Source organism: Mchenga conophoros, linkage group LG23 (assembly GCF_057382185.1).
Source record: "Mchenga conophoros isolate Kocher_MC1m ecotype Shallow Benthic linkage group LG23, M_conophoros_male_GT1.1, whole genome shotgun sequence".
Lineage (NCBI taxonomy): Eukaryota > Metazoa > Chordata > Actinopteri > Cichliformes > Cichlidae > Mchenga > Mchenga conophoros.
The window spans coordinates 49,999,154-50,020,113 of NC_140547.1; the positions used below are offsets into that span (position 1 = coordinate 49,999,154).

At 42.4% G+C, this 20,960-nt stretch overlaps 1 protein-coding gene across 1 annotated transcript in view; it reads left to right on the forward strand.

Moving 5' to 3' along the window:
* Positions 1-20,960, forward strand: part of LOC146548249 (NACHT, LRR and PYD domains-containing protein 12-like) — a 172,519-nt gene that overhangs the window by 11,082 nt on the left and 140,477 nt on the right. Inside the window, exons 6-10 of the mRNA XM_085265043.1 lie at positions 9,544-9,596; positions 14,259-14,382; positions 14,711-14,799; positions 16,453-16,688; positions 16,793-18,578. Coding sequence (XP_085121169.1) covers positions 9,544-9,596; positions 14,259-14,382; positions 14,711-14,799; positions 16,453-16,688; positions 16,793-18,578 — 2,288 coding nt within the window. The remainder of the gene's footprint in view (positions 1-9,543; positions 9,597-14,258; positions 14,383-14,710; positions 14,800-16,452; positions 16,689-16,792; positions 18,579-20,960) is intronic.

The following is a 20,960-nucleotide window of genomic DNA, read 5'->3' on the forward strand; positions in this document are numbered from 1 at the left end:
TGATGGTCCTCCCCGCTTTCCTCAGGCAGCGTTTCCTGTAGATGTCTTGGAGGGAGGGAAGCTCACCTCCGGAAGTCCACTATCAACTCCTTTGTCTTTGCGACGTTGAGGGTGAGATGGTTGTCTTGACACCAGTGGGTCAGGGCGCTGACCTCCTCCCTGTAAGCCGTCTCATCACCGTTGGTGATAAGACCCACCACTGTAGTGTCATCCGCAAACTTCACAATGATGTTGGAGTTGTTAGTGGCTGTGCAGTCGTAGGTGTAGAGTGAGTACAGGAGAGGGCTCAGTACACACCCCTGTGGAGCACCAGTGTTCAGTGTGATGGGGGATGAGGTGATGCTGCCCAGTCTGACTACTTGGCGTCTATCAGACAGGAAGTTAAGAATCCAGCTGCAGAGGGAGCTGCTCAGTCCTAGATCCTGCAGTTTCCTGTCCAGCTTCGAGGGAACGATGGTATTGAATACTGAGCTGTAATCTACTGTTAGCTTGCAGTAAAAGTGTAACAAGCTAGTTTACAATGTTAGTTAGCTAATACAGTATTTTGTACTTTCAGTTTTACGATGGTCAAAGAGAAGGCAATGGTCAGAGGCCATTCTTCAATAAATCAGCACAGAAAGGAAAATAAGTCTGGTTATTGGAGCATCGTTATCTCGCTGTCTAGCTGGTGAAACTAAGGAACTCAGGGCGAGGACAGCAAAGTTACCAAAGGGGAAAAACTATCAAATTAAAACTGCATCATCTCAAAAATCACAAGTTTCTCTAAAATGTGTTTATTCTAGGGCTGCAGTTATTCATCATTTTAGTCATAAAGTATTTTATTGATTGTTCGAAAATTGAATTGGATTAGAAATAGTTTTCTTATTAACGAGCAATAATTATTATTATTCCAAAGAGAAAACACACGGGTCTTTTGGTTACCATTTTAGAAATTGCCATCCTTTAATGATTCATCTGTTAAGAAAAATATTTTGACTGCTTTTATCTAAAAAATATTTTGAGATGCTGAAATGCTGAAAAAATAATAATAAAAAAAACAGACACTGATGTCAACATAAAGGTAAACACGCAATTTAGTTTCTTTAGTTTCTGGTTCTCTCCTGTATGGACTAGAGAACGCACGATACCACTTTTTTGTGTCCAGTATCGATATGAATCCGATACAGCGTATTTTTATAATCAATAAAACAGTTTTTTTTAATATCTTTCTTTATTTTGTATAAGTTCATACTCAAGTTTTAAAAAATAAAACATTAAAGTTATTTAGTTATACCTGTATGCAAAAAACACACTGCACCCAAAATATTTCATAGTTCAGCAACACTGATCAATCTAATAAACTTAAACCTGCACCATCCTCCCTATTCTGGTATTTTAAAGAGTACTTAGCAGAAATATTAAACAACCTAACTAATAGGGTTGCAAACTCCCAGCAAAAAAAAAACTAAAGGGAACCATCGCCCACCCTCTGCCTCGTGATGCTTAATCGACATAATCGACTTTAATTTAATGCATGTATTTAAAAAAAATGCACAGAAATCAATTATTTTTCAACAACAATTAAATAGATTCAACATCTTTCTTCAACAGAACTGCAGACTGCACAGATGGTATCTTCCCAAAGGAAAAAGTACTATAACTTACTAGGGTATATATTAGACTTAATAGTTACTATATACAATATTAGATTTCTATACATTTTACGTTAGATAAAAACTTTGGTTATAAGATTCAGATAATTATTTATTAAAAGCGAGACATTTTAAACGAGAATAAGAAAGAAAAGTATTTCTTTGTGCCCCCCTTTTCCCTGTTAATGCCCCAGCTGGCCCCCTGGCAAAACTGTGCTAGACCCGCCCCTGCACAGTTACCAGCTGTCAGCTACTTATAGCATTAGGCATTAAAGTAATATTAAATAAATTCTAACAACAGCTTATCAAGCTTAAACGTGCTGCTGTGGTTTATCTGCTGGTTTCCTCTTTCTGGCGCAAAGTGGGAAACAAACAAGAGAGACGGAACTTGCGATCAGCTGATCATTGATTAGTTTCATGATTGAAGTAGCAGCAGGAGAGGGAGGGGGAGAGGAGGCGCGGCAGTCGCTCCATATATCGGTTGTTAAGCTTAACGTGGGAATGCGTTACAAACATTGAGAGAGAAACTTACAAACTTGCTTTACTTCTCTAGGACAGCTTTCACTGAGAAGAAATGCCGATTTGGAAACATGTAGCGAGGCGCTAAATGCTCCACCAGACAACCGAGAGGTCTCTTGTTGTCACATGCAAGAAAGCATGCTCTGAAGAATATCCAGGTAGATAACTGTGGCGATATGTTGGTTATATTACTTTAAAGTGCAACTGGCTAATTCTTATTTTAGCCAACTCGAAAAGTAAAAATGATGCAACGACCTTGAAATAACACATTTATCTCACTGAAACATGTCATTTAAATAAAAACATTTACTGAAATTAAAATAAATATACTGAATATAATATGGCTCAGATTTAATGGAATATAATGATCCTTTTGTGTTGCTGTTAAAGAAAGGGATAATGTGTGATTACTGTTTTTAAACTATGGGCTACAAACTAAATCCTTTTATTATTTCTGTCCTCGGTTTTAACTCATTAATAATCATTAGGATGAAGCCCCCTAAAAAACAACGTAAAGGTCATGAAAATGTAAACAATTTGGCATTTTGATGATGCATCATCCACATTAAAAAGTAGAGATCATATCAGCCCTGTATTTACTTGTATCGGATACATAAAACATCTTTCCGTATCGCACAGCACTACAGAAAGCTCTTTTCTAGGCTTGTATTAAACATCTGTAACTACCGTAACTCCTGATCCATTTCCTCAATTAAAAGAAGTCCAATGATTCCTGAGAGCAGCAACTCTGCACTTTTCATTAATATTTGCATCATTACGGTAATCCCAGGTACATTGTTGCAGCAGCCCCGTGAAGGCAAAGGTTGAGAGAATAGTGAGTGAGCGTGATGGAACAATGTTATCACACGTTTGGCTTCTTTTTACCATGTTTGTTTCTTTTGTTCTTTCATGTGTTATTTACCAAGATTTGGATGGTGTTCTGCCTCGAGTTACCATAATGTCCCGAACATCACAAAAAAAGCACAGAGTTGCTGCTTTCAAGAACTGCTGGAATTTCTCATTTGCCCCAATGGTTCAAGACTCAAGTTAGGCTAAAATCACTGGGACCAGTTTAAATGGGTTCATGTGTGTCAGCTGCATCGTCACTGCTGCTCTTATGTTATGTGTTTTTGTTGAAAACTAGGTGCTGTTTGGCCTTAATGATGTCAAACTTTTCATTCACTTGTTTGCTCCTAAATACGTTTCTATTGCAGGTCTTTTCCAGTTGAAAATGTGAGTGAGCACTACACAAATTACTGACACTGAAATACACTGAAAAGAAAAAAAACAACAAAACTAAATCCAAACAAAAACAACTAAACGAAGTAGTTACACACGTTATAGAATATATATACTGGGCATACAAGCCTGGCCTAAGCTTTCTGTCAGGAAGACTGCAGCAGTCCAGGAGTTGGGTTAACTGTCTTTAAGTCCCACAGAAGAAATGTTTACATCAAAGTGCTTGCCAGGCTTAATCCAAATTAGGTACAGCCATACTTGAACTTATCATTGTATAGTATGTGGGACTATGAGCAATGGTTTTCTGGAAACAGAAACAGGCAATTTTATCATTAGTAGAGTCACAAATAACTAGAAAAACAATTGAAAACATAATGTACTCAACACAGCAATATCTCACAATATCCACAAGGGGTCACTATAGCTCATATATTGCCTAAATAGCACGTCATACAAACTGCCAATCATAAGGCACGGACATGGCAAGCTAGCCACAGTTAAACTAAACAATAGAAAAGTCCTTTATTTGTAATCTGGATGTAATGACTGCGGGAGATTACAGCCACTGCTATTAACTTAGTGCCAAATAATCCTACCAACATGGTATCAAAGAACTGAGGCATAACTTTAACATGCACAAACAATTATAACAGCTTCATGCGAGTCATCCTGCCAAAAGGACTAACACTCACAGGTTCATAAACACACAACTTAATCACACGAAACAACTGCGATGCTCTGCAGTGGCACCTTTAGTCACTCCCACTCTGCGTGCTGAGCACATGCCCACTGATACGCTTATTTCCTTTGAGTGTGCTTGATTTCTGCCTCTAGACATTCTGAGGCCGAGTCAGAGCAGGAAACTTGAGCACACGTGGTCTCATTAAATCAGACAGCTGGAGTCATTTAAAAAGGATCTTTTAAGCAGTGCTGTCCCTCAGCTTCATAGTAGATCCATCTATGGATCAGTTTGAAAATCCTAGCTGTCTTCTTTCTAGTTATCATGTTACAAGATTTTAAGAAAACTTGAACGCTGATCATGAGTTGAATGGTAAATGGTCAGCATTTGTATAGCGCTTTTCTAGTCCCTAAGGACCCCAAAGCGCTTCACACTACATTCAGTCATTCACCCATTCACACACACATTCACACACTGGCGATAGCAAGCTACATTGTAGCCACAGCTGCCCTGGGGCGCACTGACAGAGGCGAGGCTGCCGGACACTGGCGCCACCGGGCCCTCTGATCACCACCAGTAGGCAAACACGGGTTTAGTATCTTGCCCAAGGATATTTGGCATGCAGCCAGGAGGCAGCCTGGGATCGAACTACCGACCTTCTGATTAGTGGCTGACCTGCTCTGCCACCTGAGCTACAGCCACCCCAATGAATGCCACTGATCTTCAAAATCATCCAAGCTTTTTGATAAATGCACACAAAAGTCGGGTGTCCATGCCACCCGCATGCAAGGTGACAAAAATACCCCAATCAGCCTTTCAAGCTGACAGCTAAAGAAACCATTTCACCAGATTTAGCTTCTTGGATATTGTGTTCACTATACTGTGTTCAAAATGTACTTCTCATTTAATAGAAGAAATGTAATCATGTCAATATAGAGGATTTCAAATTCTCACTCCTGTTAATTAAAAAAAAGAAAAAAGTAGGATAAGACATGAGAAACTCGTTGAAAAGGACAGTCTCCATTATAGCACCTCATGGAAGCTTTGTTAGACGACCTGTCATTAAAAACTAGAAAGACCATCCAGCATCGGGAGCTTTCAGACTTCCAGGTATGACAACAAGCCTATTGCTGGTTTGCCCACTCTGACTGTGTCAGTATTTGCTCCACATACCAACTGCTCTGACCCTAAAGTAAGCCAGAATCCCACACAGCCATATGTAGGCACATTCCAACCACAAAGAATAACTGGGGATTCTTCATCCTGTAAACATCCTGAACAACTGGTTTTGGTGGTTTGATGGGAACAGATCCTCACCTGATCAGGAATACCAACGATCACCCCACCACTCATGTCTTGTTGGGAAATGTTTGCAGTCCTCAAGCTGTGAAAGTCATCAGGTGCAGCAGTCATGAATACCATGTAAACATCCCTGTTGGTAGGACAAACAAATAACAGTGGGATTCATTCGAGAAAACAGAACTTGTTTGATTCCCTGTCTGACAAAAAGAAATTAATGCAACGTAAAAATTAGATTTAAAAAATCAGCAGCATCATATGTAACCAGGTCCTAAATTACATATTGTTATAATTACACAAAATTTGTTCTAAAGCCCAAACTGCTCCTGGTATATCTGACTTTTAGCACCTCCAAGCCTGTAGTCACCTTGGTTATTAGTTAGGCCCCTCCCCCGTGTGTCGCTATGTGTATAGGCACTGTTAATGCTAGCATGAACAGATCATTCTTGCTGGCTGTTGTAGTGGCTTGAGCTAACTCTCATCCCAACTGTTTATATTTGGTTATAGGAGCTGGAGTGGGCATTAATGCTCCACAATTTACAAGCTGGGACCTGCCGCTAATCCATGGTTAAAGCCTTTACCCACATCAACACTGCAGGCAGAGGCTAACATCTGCAATACTATTAATAATTACACATAACTGTAGCAACAACAAAGAGAGGCTCGAACAAGAAAGGCTTGAAACCCTTAGAAAAGACTGATCAGAGTTGGTTCAATGAACTCTGATCATGTTCATTCGGAGTTAAGCTCGTGTGTGTTTAGAGACAGAAAGCCATCATGTTACCAGGATTCTCCAGAGAAACACAGAAATAAAGAGCAGAGCCTCCATCTTCATTTAGTGGACAGAGGAATATGATCACAAATCAGTGTGGGCCAAAATTTGTATCTTAAAAACTAGGAGGGGATAAAGTTATACCAACATACTGTAATATTTTTATAATATACACTAGCAAACTTTCATGCTGTGTGTGATATTAAAAATATTGTATTGTGTGATATCACATTCTATTGTGATACAGCATTTTAATCTGACCTTTGATTTCTAAATGCTTCATTAAACTGTCAAATATACAAATATAGACAACTGTGGGATTTGTCTAAAGTATTTGCATATGCCATAGAAATGTTAGCACTCACAGTTTACTGGGCAAGGTTTCTGCAAAGTTTCAACAAGACCAGTCCACTTATGACAAACGCGATCATACGAGCATTATAGTACGATGCAGTCTCTGCATGATATGACTATCTATTCAGCTGTAACCTGACAGGGACAAAGTCTAGGAGACAGAAACTGAAGATAGACACCATTTACTGATGGACCTGTTATATTAGGTGACAATTCCACGTGAAAGTCAAAAGAAATGAATACATACAGGGCAAGTCTTTATGAGGCAAACATGATGTGCATCTCACACGAAAGCGATTTAGGTGATTTTCTGTGAGAAATGTGTAAAAAGATCCGTACTCTGAATTTCAGATACTATTGATCTGTTTGTTGTGTGTCTGAGGGTTTACGCAGGGACGTTTTGTGTAAGCACTGATTGCTACAGTAGCATCCAATCAATGCTTACAGTGCAAAGAAACTGGCCTACAGTCTGACAGCTGCATTAATGTCTACACAATCTAAGAGTTTGAAAGATGGACACACGTGAGATGATCATAAATCCACAACAGAATCCTTTCTGTCCTGACATACTGATGAGAAAATAACTGAAGCACTCGTGTCAAGAACAACAACAACAAAGGGAAACATGCCTAACTTGGATTTCAGTGATTGTGAAAACAAATATATGCAAATGAATTTCCTCTGTGCGCTTTGCCTAATTCAGGAAATCACTATCAATCAAGTTGAGTGTGAGTCAGTGAGTATGTTATGTTCACATAGACTGTTACCTCAGGGGCTAACTTACCAGATGAAATGAACCTTTATGGAACGGAAACCCAGAATTTGTTTCAAGTCACATTTTAGCTTAACCTGCATGGTGGAAAGTGCCTGTACCAGAGACATGATTGTTGCTGCTTAGGTTAAAATATCTAGTATATGTCAATAATGTAACAAAAAAGAAGAAGAAAATCTGTGGCGGTGTAAAAGTCCCACTAAATGCGTCTCTCGGTGTACATCTAAACTATATAACGATTAACCGCCAACTGTGAGTTCAATTTAAATTTTCCTTTACAAATGTGTGTTTGTTTAGGAAGGAAAAAAATGTGTGCGCACAGTGTTCGGCAATATAGACTCAAAGGCAGCACCAAGACTGGCACGAGACTATTTCCACTGCACTGAGGGTGGGAACTCCAGGCCTCGGGGCCGCTGTCCTGCAGGGTTTAGATGTGTCCTTGATCCAACACAGCTGATTTAAATGGCTCATTTTGAACGTTGACATATACATCAAGGAATGTACGACCACACTACTTCTATTAAGCTGAGCTTTAAACTTTCTAAAATATAAAACCTGCTAGACACCGGTGTTGTGCCAAAAAGTGATTGTCTGCCAAAAACTGATTTCTGGTATTTGCCAAAAAGTGATTGCTCGTATTTAAACTGCTATAAGTAACTTGTTGGGCTATAATATGTGAAACATATGTCAAATGCTTCCCTCATGGATGACATAAAGTCATCTTGAGCCACAAACAACATTCGTGTAACAAGGTAGAAGCCGCGATCAGTTTTTGGCAGCGACTTTTATATAACCTTTATTTATTTAGTTAAAAAAAAATCTCATTAACATTAAACATGTCTTTTGTAAGAGTAAGTTGGCCAAGAGGACAGCAGCAATGGCAGCAAATATTACAATAGTTCAGTAAAAATATTTTAAGTGGGGATAAAGGAGCGGATTGGTTATAATGTAAGTACAGGGTGGGCCATTTATATGGATACACCGTAATAACATGGGAATGGTTGGTGATATTAAAGTCCTGTTTGTGGCACATTAGTATATGTGAGGGGCAAACTCCTCAAGATGGGTGGTGACCATGGTGGCCATTTAGAAGTCGGCCATCTTGGATACAACTTTTGTTTTTTCAATAGGAAGAGGGCCATGTGACACATCAAACTTATTGGTAATGTCACAAGAAAAACAATGGTGTGCTTGGTTTCAACGTAAACCTCCAGCAGAACCAGGCTCAGGGAGGGGCGGGGCCATCTGCTGACCGGTTGGGGTGAGAGAAGGAAGACAGGATGAAGACATGCTGTGGAAGCGAGACAGAGATTAATAACAGATATGATTCAATGCAGAGAGGTCTGTTAATACATAGTGAGTGAACCAACCAACCACAGCATCTGTGGTGAGAGAGTCATCAAGGAGTTCAGGCACTCCATCAAGCTCACAGTCACAGACTCAGGTGAGATTCTAGAGTTGCAGGGCTTCCTCCAGAGCAGCTGTTAGAAACACAGCTGCATCTTCTTTCTCTCACACACAGAAAAGAGTGAGACAGAGTGAGGCATCAGGGAGTTTAATTACCAGCTTTAAGACAAATGAATGAGAGTGCTGAATGATAGCACTCATGAGTGGTGCAGCATGCTTTAATTACTACCCACTAGTGAATGTGTCAGCAGCTGAAACTGTATTAATGGTGATTTAAAGAAACGAGTCCCAGTGTGTAGACCAGGCAAGCTGCTTCACTTGTAACACACTGGCAGAAACCCCAAGTCAGTTAGGATGACTACCTGAACATTTGAATGTTTCCACTGGTCACTGAGGTGGTACGTTACAGGGATCCAGTCTGTTCATTTACAGGACTCTACTAGAGCTGCTTTGCATGACTCACAGTTGAAATAATGCTTCTTTGTCTGATGCAGGGCCTTGGTTCACCCCATCAGTCGTGCAGGGGGTCGTCTGCTCTGCAAAAGTGCACTTTAATGTAAACTGTGCAGCAGTGCTGCAAACTAATCCAGACGAAATAAAAGCACAATGTCAGGAGCTACTGCAGTTCAGCATCAAACGTAGGCCAAATCAATCATTAATATGATTTTCATGATCATCTTGTTTGTCTTAATGTTCTTATGATTCAAAGAAACATCCAGCAGCTGTGAGATCGGCTGTACTGATTTAAAATGAAGTGTGTACGGCCCCAAAGCCTCTGAATGAGCTGCAGATGTGTTTCAAACTCCTGTAACAAAAGCAAACATGTCTGCATACCGGCTAACTTTGTCCACACACTGTTTCTGCTCTGCAGGTTTCACAGATGAAGATGCAAATAGTGGAGGATACGGGGATGGAGGAGATTGGGTTGGACTTTCATTAATATTTTGTCTGTTAGTTTGGGCTGTTTGTTGTTCCTGCTGCTTCCGCTGTCGTCATAATTACCTGCAAGGAACTAAAGCCATTATAGCAGCATCCTCCTGAAAACAACATCTGCTCTGCTTTTCCACAAGAATGAAGATGCAGAGGTCTGGCTTTAGGATCTGAGCTCAGATAACATCTGGAGTTTAAAGCATCATTTTAATCTTCTTCTGCACAAAATGGCTCAGTCGAGTGCTGCCAACTCCAAGAGGTTTTCGGAGGATCGGGTGATGGAGATCTATAAAGTAGGAGTAACATTATATAGCTACTATGTCAAAATTCTATAGTATGGTATATGATATGGCACAGCCCTGCTGTAAAGATCAAATGTGTGACAGTGAAAGGTGCTACAAAGAAGTCGGGAGAGAAATGCTGCAGAAAAGTCTCTTTAGCAAACAACGAGCAAACATAAAGCCCGTCCATTTCACATTTAAGGCAGGTAGTATGTTTGTTTTTCTAATGTTGACAAACTGACCCTCCATCCATCCACTTCTGCTGATCCTTTTCAGGGTCGCGGGGGCGCTGGAGCCTAACCCAGCTGTCTTAGAGCGAGACAGACTGAAGACCTGTCCAGTCCGCTGTCCCTACTAAGTGCATGTCCTTGAAACAGTGGAATAAAAACTAAAGCAATGACAAATAATGATCCTCATCATCAACATTACTACCGAAATGTGAACTAGCAAGTACAGCCTGAGCTCATAGAAACAACATCTTTGTAATCTGTAACAGTTTTGGATTTTTGGACATGTTAAACAACTTTTAAAGGGTTTTTCACAAAGATGCTGAACATTAAATGCAGGATGCCACAGACATCCATTTTAGCCAACAATCTGCCATCTTCACCTCCAGTGTTCAAATAAAACGGAGACGTTGTGACATCAGCAGGAGACAGAGATCAGCTAGAGACACGCAGACAGTTTAAGCAGGCTGCTGTTCAAGTGGAGGCTGGTATGAATCCTGCTTCTGTTTATGTTTCCTGTTGAACAAAAACTTGACCAGAAACTGACATACCAACTTTCAGACTAGCAGATCCATCCTCCTTCCCTCCATCCTCTGTGTGTCCTTCTGTCTGACCTGCAGCTGAGAAACAGGTGTGAGGTGTCAGCTGTCAGGTAGGTGATGAGTGAAGAACAGAACAGAATCCATTTCCTCTTCAAACTGCTGTCAGACATGAGCTGTGTCCCAATTCGTCGGCTGCATCCTTCGGAGGACCCGGCCTTTGCGGTCTACGTGGGCCGGGATGGTGGGGACAGAGAGGCTGTAACTACATCTGCTGGTGTCACTGTGACCTCAGAGCAGTTTACATGAAACATGAAACGAATTACAACTTTTGCGATATTGACCAGCTCATGATGCAGAGTGTAGACTGTATCTGTGATAATGAAAATGATTTAAGGACTGGTTTATGACACGTCTATAAAAAATATAAAGTCTGTACAAATGTGAAACTACAAAGTTAAAAGCAGCTGGAACGACAGCTGTTCAAAGCTGAACACTTACATCAGCCAGAAGACAGAGTGAGTCCTCCATCTCTCTGAAGGAGGCCATCGTGGTGAGCACAGATGCAGCAGCAGTGTGGATGTGTCCACTCTCACAGTGTCTCTCTTTCAAGTTTGTCCTCACATTCTCAAAAAAAGAACATGTCTATGCATTTGGAAGACTTCAAATTTGAACAGCCTTCGTCGCGTCCATGTGATACAATTTCCTACAAATGTGGCATTCGAAGCATCCTCTCCCTGAATTTGGAAACACCCAATGTGATGATAGAGAGCAGGAAGAACCAGTCTCAACAAGAGACACACACACCTGATTTCCTGTAACTGCAGAGGGGAGGAGCCACCCGAGCAGGTGGGAACAGGAAGAGAAACAGCTGAGCCTCCGTCAGAGCAGCAGGAGGACGGTGGAGCTGAGGCAGGGTGAGTGTTAACACCACATTGTTGTAGTTTTGCTGTCAGAGTCTCTGAGTGTGTTTGTTTGTGTGACTGTAGAGAGAAGAAGAGTCACAGTGAGCTCTGTAGCTGTGATTGGCTCAATAATCACCTTCAATGGACTGAACGCAGAGAACGAGCCGAGGAACCTGACAAACCTGTTTGTGTGTGTGTCTGTGTGTGTGTGTGTACCTGTTTAGACATGTTTGTGAGGACAAAGAGTTGGTATGCTACTATGTGGGCTAATAGAGTCCCACAAAATGGCCGTCCTCACGAGTTTGAGGATATTTTTGAGGCTTTTTGGTGTCCTCACTAAAATCTGAAAACAAGTGTCTGTGTGTGTGTCTGTGTGTGTATGTGTCATAAAGAGAGTCGAGTTCACGGTCGCACACTTTCTATCTCAGAGGCTGTATCCCAATTCTTCGGAGCCCCTCTGATGACATGGTCCAAAAAATAAATCAATTGTGGCCACAAAATACTACTTCGTGCGCACGAAATGCTAATTTGTGGGCACGAAACACTTGACCAATAACCGTGATCCTTCCCAGGCCCTTGCAGTTGGTTGACAATAAAATCTATCCCGGCGTCCAGGCCCTGTAAAGCAACTGGGCTCTCAGTATCCTGTTTAAATGTCTCTCCGTAATAATGGTTCCTTGCATTGCAGGCTTTTCAAAATGCATTGTAGCTCATTCCCAGCCTAAAATAAAACTCACTCATACCGTCTCTGTCCACGGTGTATAGGTTTAGCCTACTCTCATGCTTGTGTCTCTACGCAGCTGTCCAGGAATTGTATCAATATGATATGCGCACGTTATCTATTTTGTTGCCACAAATGAGTAATTCATTGCCACGTTATACCCATTTCATGCCCACAAATTAGCATTTCATGCGCACGTTATACCTATTTCGTGCCCTCGAAAATAGTATTTCGAGGGCACGAAATAGTATTTTGTGGCCACAATTTATTTATTTTTGGGCCATGTCATCAGAGGGGCTCTGTACAATTCAGGTTCTGCAGCCTCAACGATCCTCAAGGGCCACGTACTCAAGGACCGCTAAGGCCGGAAGTACGAGGCTTGTGAAATGGGCGGTCTAGCCTCCGTCGCGCTGCCCCGGTTGCCTAGCAACCATGATACTAACAGCTGGAAACGTTTCACACAGCTTTGTTTGACAGAAATGAAGGAGAACATATTTTAGACATCTTTGTGAAGGACGCATTTCGAGCAGCCTTTGAATTGGGAAAGCCTTCGGTGCGCCACTGTGACGTAATCGGCCTTAAAATGCAGCCTTTAAGGCTACAGACCCTGAATTGGGATACAGCCTTTATGAAAGTGCGACGTTTGAGCCACTTCCTGTTCTCAGTGCCGGCGTCCTGATCACCGAGGTTTCTGTTGCTCTGATATCTAATATTGATTATATCGGTAAACAGGCTGTAGGCAGAAACATCAGGTCTGATCTGAAAATCCCTTCAAAAACAAACTTTAAGAGTTTTATGTCCGTGTGAGGCCGCACGCTGATTGGATAACCACCTGTCAGTCTCAGGGTATTAGCCAATGAGCGCGCAGATTCACAGTAAGATCTTATCACGTCATTCTTTTAAACTAAAACATCGACAGTGAAACTGTAACGTGTCCTGTGATCTATAAACACTCTGTGATGAATAATCTGAAGTCATTTTGAGCCTGACAGTAGTTTCCTGTCACAGAGCAGAAGCTGCAGGCAGTTTTTGGCACCTTTATATTTAATTTATTCCAAAATAAATCAATAAAGGTAGAAAAGAACTCTCAGTGACATTAAAAATCTATTTTTAAAGACAGATGTGACCAAGTGCAACAAATATAAGATGAGATGTTTACAGATATTTGAAGTATTGATCATATGTAGAACACAGAGCAGGTCCAATAACAGAGTCATGCTGCTCACAAACAGCAGTTTGGTTTCATGAGCTCACTTCCTGCAGTGATCCTCAGCTTCTCTCCAAAGGAGCCGTAACATGTGGGCTCCTCACCATGATGATGATCCCAAACACACTGAGTTCCTTCATCCACCTGATCATGTACTTATTAAATAATGTGATGGTTTTGGTGTTTTTTAAAGACTTTGAGCCTCTAAAATAACTGGTTTGGACTTTAGGGCCAAAGCTCCAACATTAGAAAGCCGTCAGTGTGATGCTTCCAGTACAACAGCACCTCTGAGTGTGTGTGTTTACCTCTCAGACTAACTCCACCCTGACATCAAGAAGATGGAGGAAGAGGACGGAGCAGCATCTGCAGCATCCAGCTGTGTGTCTGTGAGGAGTGACGGAGTTACACAAACACCTCCACCTTACAGTCATGGACCTGCAGCAATAATGTAAGAACACTACTAACTTTATTAGTCATTTCAACATAACCATGACAGAATCATTGATCTGTGATTGGTTCAAACTGTTTGATCTGAGTTTGCTTTTTATTGACTTGTTTTCTTGCTAAGATCTGAACTCTGTAAGTTTAAGTGAAGTCAGTGCAGCAGAATCAGAGAGAAGAGCTGAGAACAAACTGAGTTCATTCAGAGACAGAAAAAACCGCTGATGATTGGCTGACCTGTCAGCGTTATGAGGCAGACACAATATCACAGAGGGATCAGCTGATCATATGGCTGTCAGAGAGAACTGATCAGTTATTGATGTTTGTGTTTGCAGAGGTCAGAGGTCACAGTCTCCAGCATCCAGCTGTGTGTCTGTGAGGAGTGACTGGTCCAAAGAATATCCTCCAGACTTCAGTCATGAACCTGCAGCAACAGTGAACTTCAATCATGGAGCTCAGCTGACCATGTAAGAGAGCTGCTGACTCAGAGTTCAAAGGTTGTTTCTATAAATGTGTTCTGCCAGTGACATCATAAATGATTCCTAATGGTGGTCCGGGTACGATAATGCTAGTATTAATCGTAGTAGTAATGCAATCCAAGGTAATGATTTCTTCTCTGTTGCTGTGAACGTCTCTGCAGCCGTCTGTACTCTAATCTGAGACAACTATTACTGACAGAAACCATCACATCATCCAGTTTGTGTGTTTGCAGCTGCTTAAAAGATTTTAAACAGAGATTAATCAGTAATTCATGTGATGTGTTTGTGTTTGCAGAGGTCAGCGGTCACAGTCTCCAGCATCCAGCTGTGTGTCTATGAGGAGTGACTGGTCCAAAAACACACCTCCAGTCTTCAGTCATGAACCTGCAGCAACAATGTTCTTCAATCATGGAGCTCAGCTGACCATGTAAGAGAGCTGCTGACTCATTTACGGGTGTTTGAAATTCTGTGACCACTTTGTAATTTTAGTTTATATTTTTAAAGTGTTTTTATTTGTAGTTGCCTGTATTTTTATTACACTGTGTGTAACGTGGTGGTTTGTGCTGTTTGGGATTGTTTTGGTGTATTTGTGTCAGAACATCAGATAAATGATTTCATCACATTTTAAAAGAAAGTATCAGGATAATAATCTGAACTGAGTCATCAGAAACAGAAAGATGGTCTCAACAGGCCACTGAGCTGATCTCCAAAGAAATGCAGAAGATTGAAGAGTCCGAGGCTGTTTATTTGTCACAGGCATCGTCATACACGTACAACACAGTGAAATGTGCTGAGCTGCTCCTGTGACTGGACAAAACATTATAAACAATCATTAAATGAAATAATGAAACATTGTGCAGATGTAATGTTAAAGTGCTTTGTGCCACATTAGCACAGCATGTACTGACAGAGCAGTGCAAGCAGAACAAAGCAAATGAGCAAAGTGATGTAAACAGAGTAACTGAACAGAGTGAGCAGAGTAATATCAGCAGTAATGAAGCAGCAGGATCAGTGTAGCAGCGTGTGACGTCATAATGAATCAGGTATGATCTGAAATATGACAGTGAGACAAGAACATGATGTAAGGTCCTGTTTAAACCCTGATGGTGATGCTATGAGGGGAGCATGTTCTGATTTAGGACTTGGATGGTCTGAGGATAGAAGCTCCTCTCTGTTTGTGTCCTGATGGTGCAGAAGCTTCTGCCTGATTGTAGAAGGAGCTGACGCCAGCATCATCCCAGAGGTGAAGCTCCTCTGTGTGCAGACCTGAGGTCAGATTCCTCCAGGCTGATGTTCAGGATCTACAGAAACGTGTGGTTGTAGTTATTGCTGCACTGTGTGCTGACAGCAGATACTCAGAACAAAGCGCTGCACACGTGTTCTTTACAAACATCTGTACATAGAAAATATGGATCATGGCAGTGAATGAACACGTTTCTGTCATTTGTTTCATTGGCTTCTTTTTTCTGCCTGTGTTCATGTGATTAATGTCTAACACATAAACAGGTTTGTAATCAAACATCACATCATCAGGGAGGCATCATGAAACAAAGTTACTGCTGGAGGCTGAACTCAATTTGGTGGCAATGTTCAAAAATATCACTCAGATCATTTCAAAGCTTTTAGTTCTTCTTCTTCACTTCTGTAAAATAATAGAAAGAAAATCAGAACCCAGAAGTTCACTTCCTGATGACTGAACTCTTTCAAAATAAAGCTGAAAGCTCTGAATGTGACACCGCTGCTCCACAACAGTTTTTAGAGGAGGTCAAAGGTCAGTTGAAAGTGATGGATCCCAAACTTCCAGTACATCCAGTGAAGGACATAATCAGCTCTGTGATGAAGGCTTTTACTGTGGAGTTTGTAGGCTGATCACTCTGTGTTTAATAAGACAGGCAGGAACAGCAAAGGAAACTTGGATTCTGAACTCAAACACAAGTTTCTCCACTTTGACTTTTCTCTGTGACCATCAGAGCTTCTGCACAGTGTCATCAAATCTGGATGTTTGTCACTGACAGTCAATGATTTTAGTGATAAAGAAATGTGTTCACAGAGGGAGGAAGAGGAGTGGTGTCTGTGAGGAGGAGCAGCTGTCCTGCTGTGCTTTGTGTCAGGACGTCCTGAAGGATCCAGTCTCTACCAGCTGTGGACACTGGTTCTGCAGACAGTGCATCTCCTCATACTGGGACCAGTCTGCTTCATCAGGAGACTGGTCCTGTCCCCAGTGTGGAGAAAGATCCAGAAGCAGAGCTGGACTGCAGACAGCCAGTCAGAGCAGCTGTGTACAAAGTAAGACTGAACATCTGTCTGCTGATGGACTCATTTCTGAAAACTGGACTTCTTGTTGTTGTTCAGACATTGAAGAGTTTTCTTTCTGTTTTTCTTTCTTTCAGCAGATGTTGGTCTGCAGGAGGTTTTAGATGAACATAAGATCAGTCTGAGGAGGAGATGTGAACGTGTGACTGAAGGAAGTGATGAAACAGGAAGTAGAACCCTCCTCAACAGGATCTACACTGAGCTCTACATCACAGAGGGACAGAGTGAAGAGGTTCATAGCCAACATGAGGTGAGGCAGCTGGAGACAGCTTCCAAGATGGACGCCCTCCATGACACTCCAATCAGGTGCCAGGACATCTTTAAAGCCTTACCTGACCAACAGAGACCCATCAGAGTGGTTCTGACCAACGGCGTGGCTGGTGTTGGAAAAACCTTCTCAGTGCAGAAGTTCACTCTGGACTGGGCAGAGGGCTTGGAGAACCAACATGTCAGTGTGGTGGTTCTGCTTTCATTCAGGGAGCTGAACCTGATCAGAGAGGAGCAGTACAGTCTTCTGGAGCTGCTCCATGTTTTCCATCCAACATTACAGAAGGTCACAGCAGAGAAGCTGGCTGTCTCTCAGCTTTTGTTCATCTTTGACGGCCTGGATGAAAGCAGACTTTCATTGGATTTCACCAACAGGAAGCTGCTGTCTGATGTCACACAGAAGTCATCAGTCAGCCAGCTGCTGACAAACCTCATCCAGGGGAATCTGCTTCCCTCGGCTCTCGTCTGGATAACTTCCCGCCCTGCAGCAGCCAATCAGATCCCTCCTACATGTGTTGACAGGCTAACAGAAGTACGAGGCTTCACTGACGCCCAGAAGGAGGAGTACTTCAGGAGGAGATTCAGTGATGAAGAGCTGTCCAGCAGAATCATCTCCCACATGAAGACATCCAGGAGCCTCCACATCATGTGTAGAATCCCAGTCTTCTGCTGGATCACTGCTACAGTTCTGGAGCACATGTTGACTACAGAGCAGAGAGGAGAGCTGCCCAAGACCCTGACTGACATGTACTCACACTTCCTGCTGGTTCAGACAAAGAGGAAGAAGAACAAGTACCACGAGGGACATGAGACGAGTCCACAGGAGCTGACGGAGGCTGACAGGGAAGTTCTTCTGAAGCTGGGGAGGCTGGCGTTTGAACATCTGGAGAAAGGAAACATCATGTTCTACCAAGAAGACCTGGAGCAGTGTGGTCTGGATGTGACAGAGGCCTCGGTGTACTCAGGAGTTTGTACAGAGATCTTCAAAAGAGAGTGTGTGATCTTCCAGAAACCAGTCTACTGCTTTGTTCATCTGAGCATCCAGGAGTTTCTGGCTGCAGTCTACATGTTCCACTGTTTCACCAACAGGAAGTCAGAGGTGCTGAAGGACTTCCTGGGAAAAAAATACAACGAGTCATCTCTGGATGATTTCCTTAAACGAGCCATGGAGAAATCCCTCCAGAGTAAAAATGGCCACCTGGACTTGTTTGTCCGCTTCCTTCATGGCCTCTGTCTGGAGTCCAACCAGAGACTCTTAGGTCTGCTGGGTCAGACAGAGAACAGTCCAGAAACCATCCAGAGAGTCATCAAGAACCTGAAGAATAACAAGAAGTTTAAATCCTCTCCTGACAGAAGCATCAACATCTTCCACTGTCTGATGGAGATGAACGACCTCTCAGTACATCAGGAGATCCAAGAGTTCCTGAAGTCAAAGCAAAGGTCAAAGAAACTCTCTGAGATCCACTGCTCAGCTCTGGCCTTCATGCTGCAGATGTCAGAGGAGGTTCTGGATGAGTTTGACCTGCAGAAGTACAAAGCTTCAAAGGAGGGACGACGTCGACTGATTCCAGCTGTGAGGAACTGCAGAAAGGCTCGGTGAGTCCAGATGTGATCATTACATCATTGATCAGTGTCGGTTAATAGTTTAATGTTTAAATTAAAAACACAGTCCTTGGTTATAAAGTGCTTTACAAACACCAACATTACGGCTAACAGCTGGATTCTCCTGTTTCAGTGCAGCTAGCCAAACAACAAAGAGCCACTTGCTGCTAAAGACAGAGTGAAAGTGGACGGTATATCCTCCATTCTTCATGTAAAACACATGCAATGAATTGTAATGCACCATCTGTGTTTACCTTCATGCAGTTTTCTCTTTATGGTGGACTTGGATATTTAAATGTTTCCCTCCTGGAGAGTCTTGTTCACTTGATTAGTTTTTGTGAAGGGGATTCTCCTCACCCCGTCTCCAAGGGAGACACCAGCTACCCTTCAGAGAAAATTTATTTGCCCCACTTGTAACCACGATCTGGTTCTTCCAGTCACTGCCCACAGCTCGTGACCATAGGTGAGGGCAGGGACGTAGATCGACCGGTAAATTGAGAGCTTCGCTGTCAGGCTCAGCTCTCTCTCTCTTCACCACGACAGACCGGTACAGTGTCCACCTCACTGTTACCGCAGCAACGGTCTGTCTGTTGATTCCTGCTGCCCTCCCCCTTCTTTACTCAACCCTGAGATACTCAGACTCCTCCACCTGGGGCAGGAACGTCTCTGAGCCAGAGTGGGCACTCCACCCTTTCCCAGCTGAGGACCATGGCCTCAGATGCTGATCCTCATTCACACGGCTTCACACTCTGCTGAGAACAGCTCCACTGTGAGCTGCAGGCCATCACCTGATGAAGCCAACAGAACCACATCCTCTGTGAAAACAGAGACCAGACTCTGGCTGTATCCCAATTCAGGGTCTGCAGCCTTAAAGGACGCATTTTAAGGCCGATTACATCACAGCGACGGGACGAAGGTCGCTGCTCGAAATGCGGCCCTCAAATGCGTCCTTAATTTCGCTGAATTTTAAGGACGTGGCGGTGTAGACTTCATATAGTATACTACTATACTATACACTATTATTAGTGTAGTCTACTATTATACTATACATATCTGTTTTTAACAGGGAATCTTGATCATGTTACATTTGACTTCTGTTGAGCTTCTTGAATTGTCACCTTCAGTTCCTTTCATTTACTCTTCCAGTGTCTTTGGTTTAAATGTATTTACCCTGATAACTGCATATGAAACAGTTCACCTCTTGTCACTCACTATTATCTGTTTGCCATAAAAGTGTTGGTGATGTGTTGGGAGAATCATTATTTTCAGTCTCTTCTTATAAACATAGTGAGGCAAAGATGTGGGTCGTGGTCCCTGATAATCAGACGTGTCTGTGTTCTGTTACATGTGACGTTAGAGAGGTTTTAGTGGAGATAAAAACAGGACCAACATCACTCGTGACTGCTTTCCTGTCTTCAGTGTGTTTACTGTTGGAGCTCGTCCTCCTGTTGCATCTGTCACAGCTGTTACGCTCCTCTGTGACTCCTCCTCTGTCTGCTGTCACACTGCAGGAGTTTTTGGTCATGGCGTGTGAATAACTGCCGAGGTCGGCTAGGACGACGCCACCACTCGTTGTCAGACCCTGTCACGCTGTCGGGAGTCCAGTGTACAGTCCTTGGCGTTGCACATTTTAATATGTTTTAGCTGAGACTGTAGTGGGCACTCTTTAAATGTCGGGTCAGTTTGTCACGTTAGAGCCTATTTGTGCCTGTTAGTGCTGACGATGACTTCAGACCGAGCTGACTGAGGGGTCTAAGCTCATGATGCCACCAGCAACACCCGGGTCATGCTGCAGAGTTTTCAAACCCCGCTGACACTCGACATAATTTACTCAGGTTATATCAGGTGATCTAAGAAAGGCCGCTTAGAAAGAAAAGCGAGTGCACTGCTTTAAGTTTCTTGAAGATGTTTAATCCGAACATTCAGCTTCTTCACTTCTAAAACCAAAAAGTGGAGAGTCCCAGATTTTAATCCTAGTGGGAGTGTCCCTTAAGAGGGTCGCTGACCAACTATTGATCATGTGGCTCATCACATGAGCCAAGCTGTGAAAAAGGGTGTGGGTGATTATCAGCAGAGGTTTCGAGAGATGAAACGTCTTCAAGAAACTTAAAGAAGTCACTTTTCTTTCCAGGCTCCTTAGATTACCATGACTGTATGATGAGAACCTGCACAGACATATCAGGTGAAGTTTTCAGTGTTTTGGTTCAGTTTAATGTAAAAATGGAGATGAAACACATATAAATGCTGGTTTACACCACTGAGCCCTGCTCTAAAACACTGACACAGATCTGTCTGTGAAGCTGGCTTTAACAAATAAGAGCTTAAAGTTTTAAAAACATGTTTAGCGCCGAACTGTCCACTTTACTGTCTGTAGCA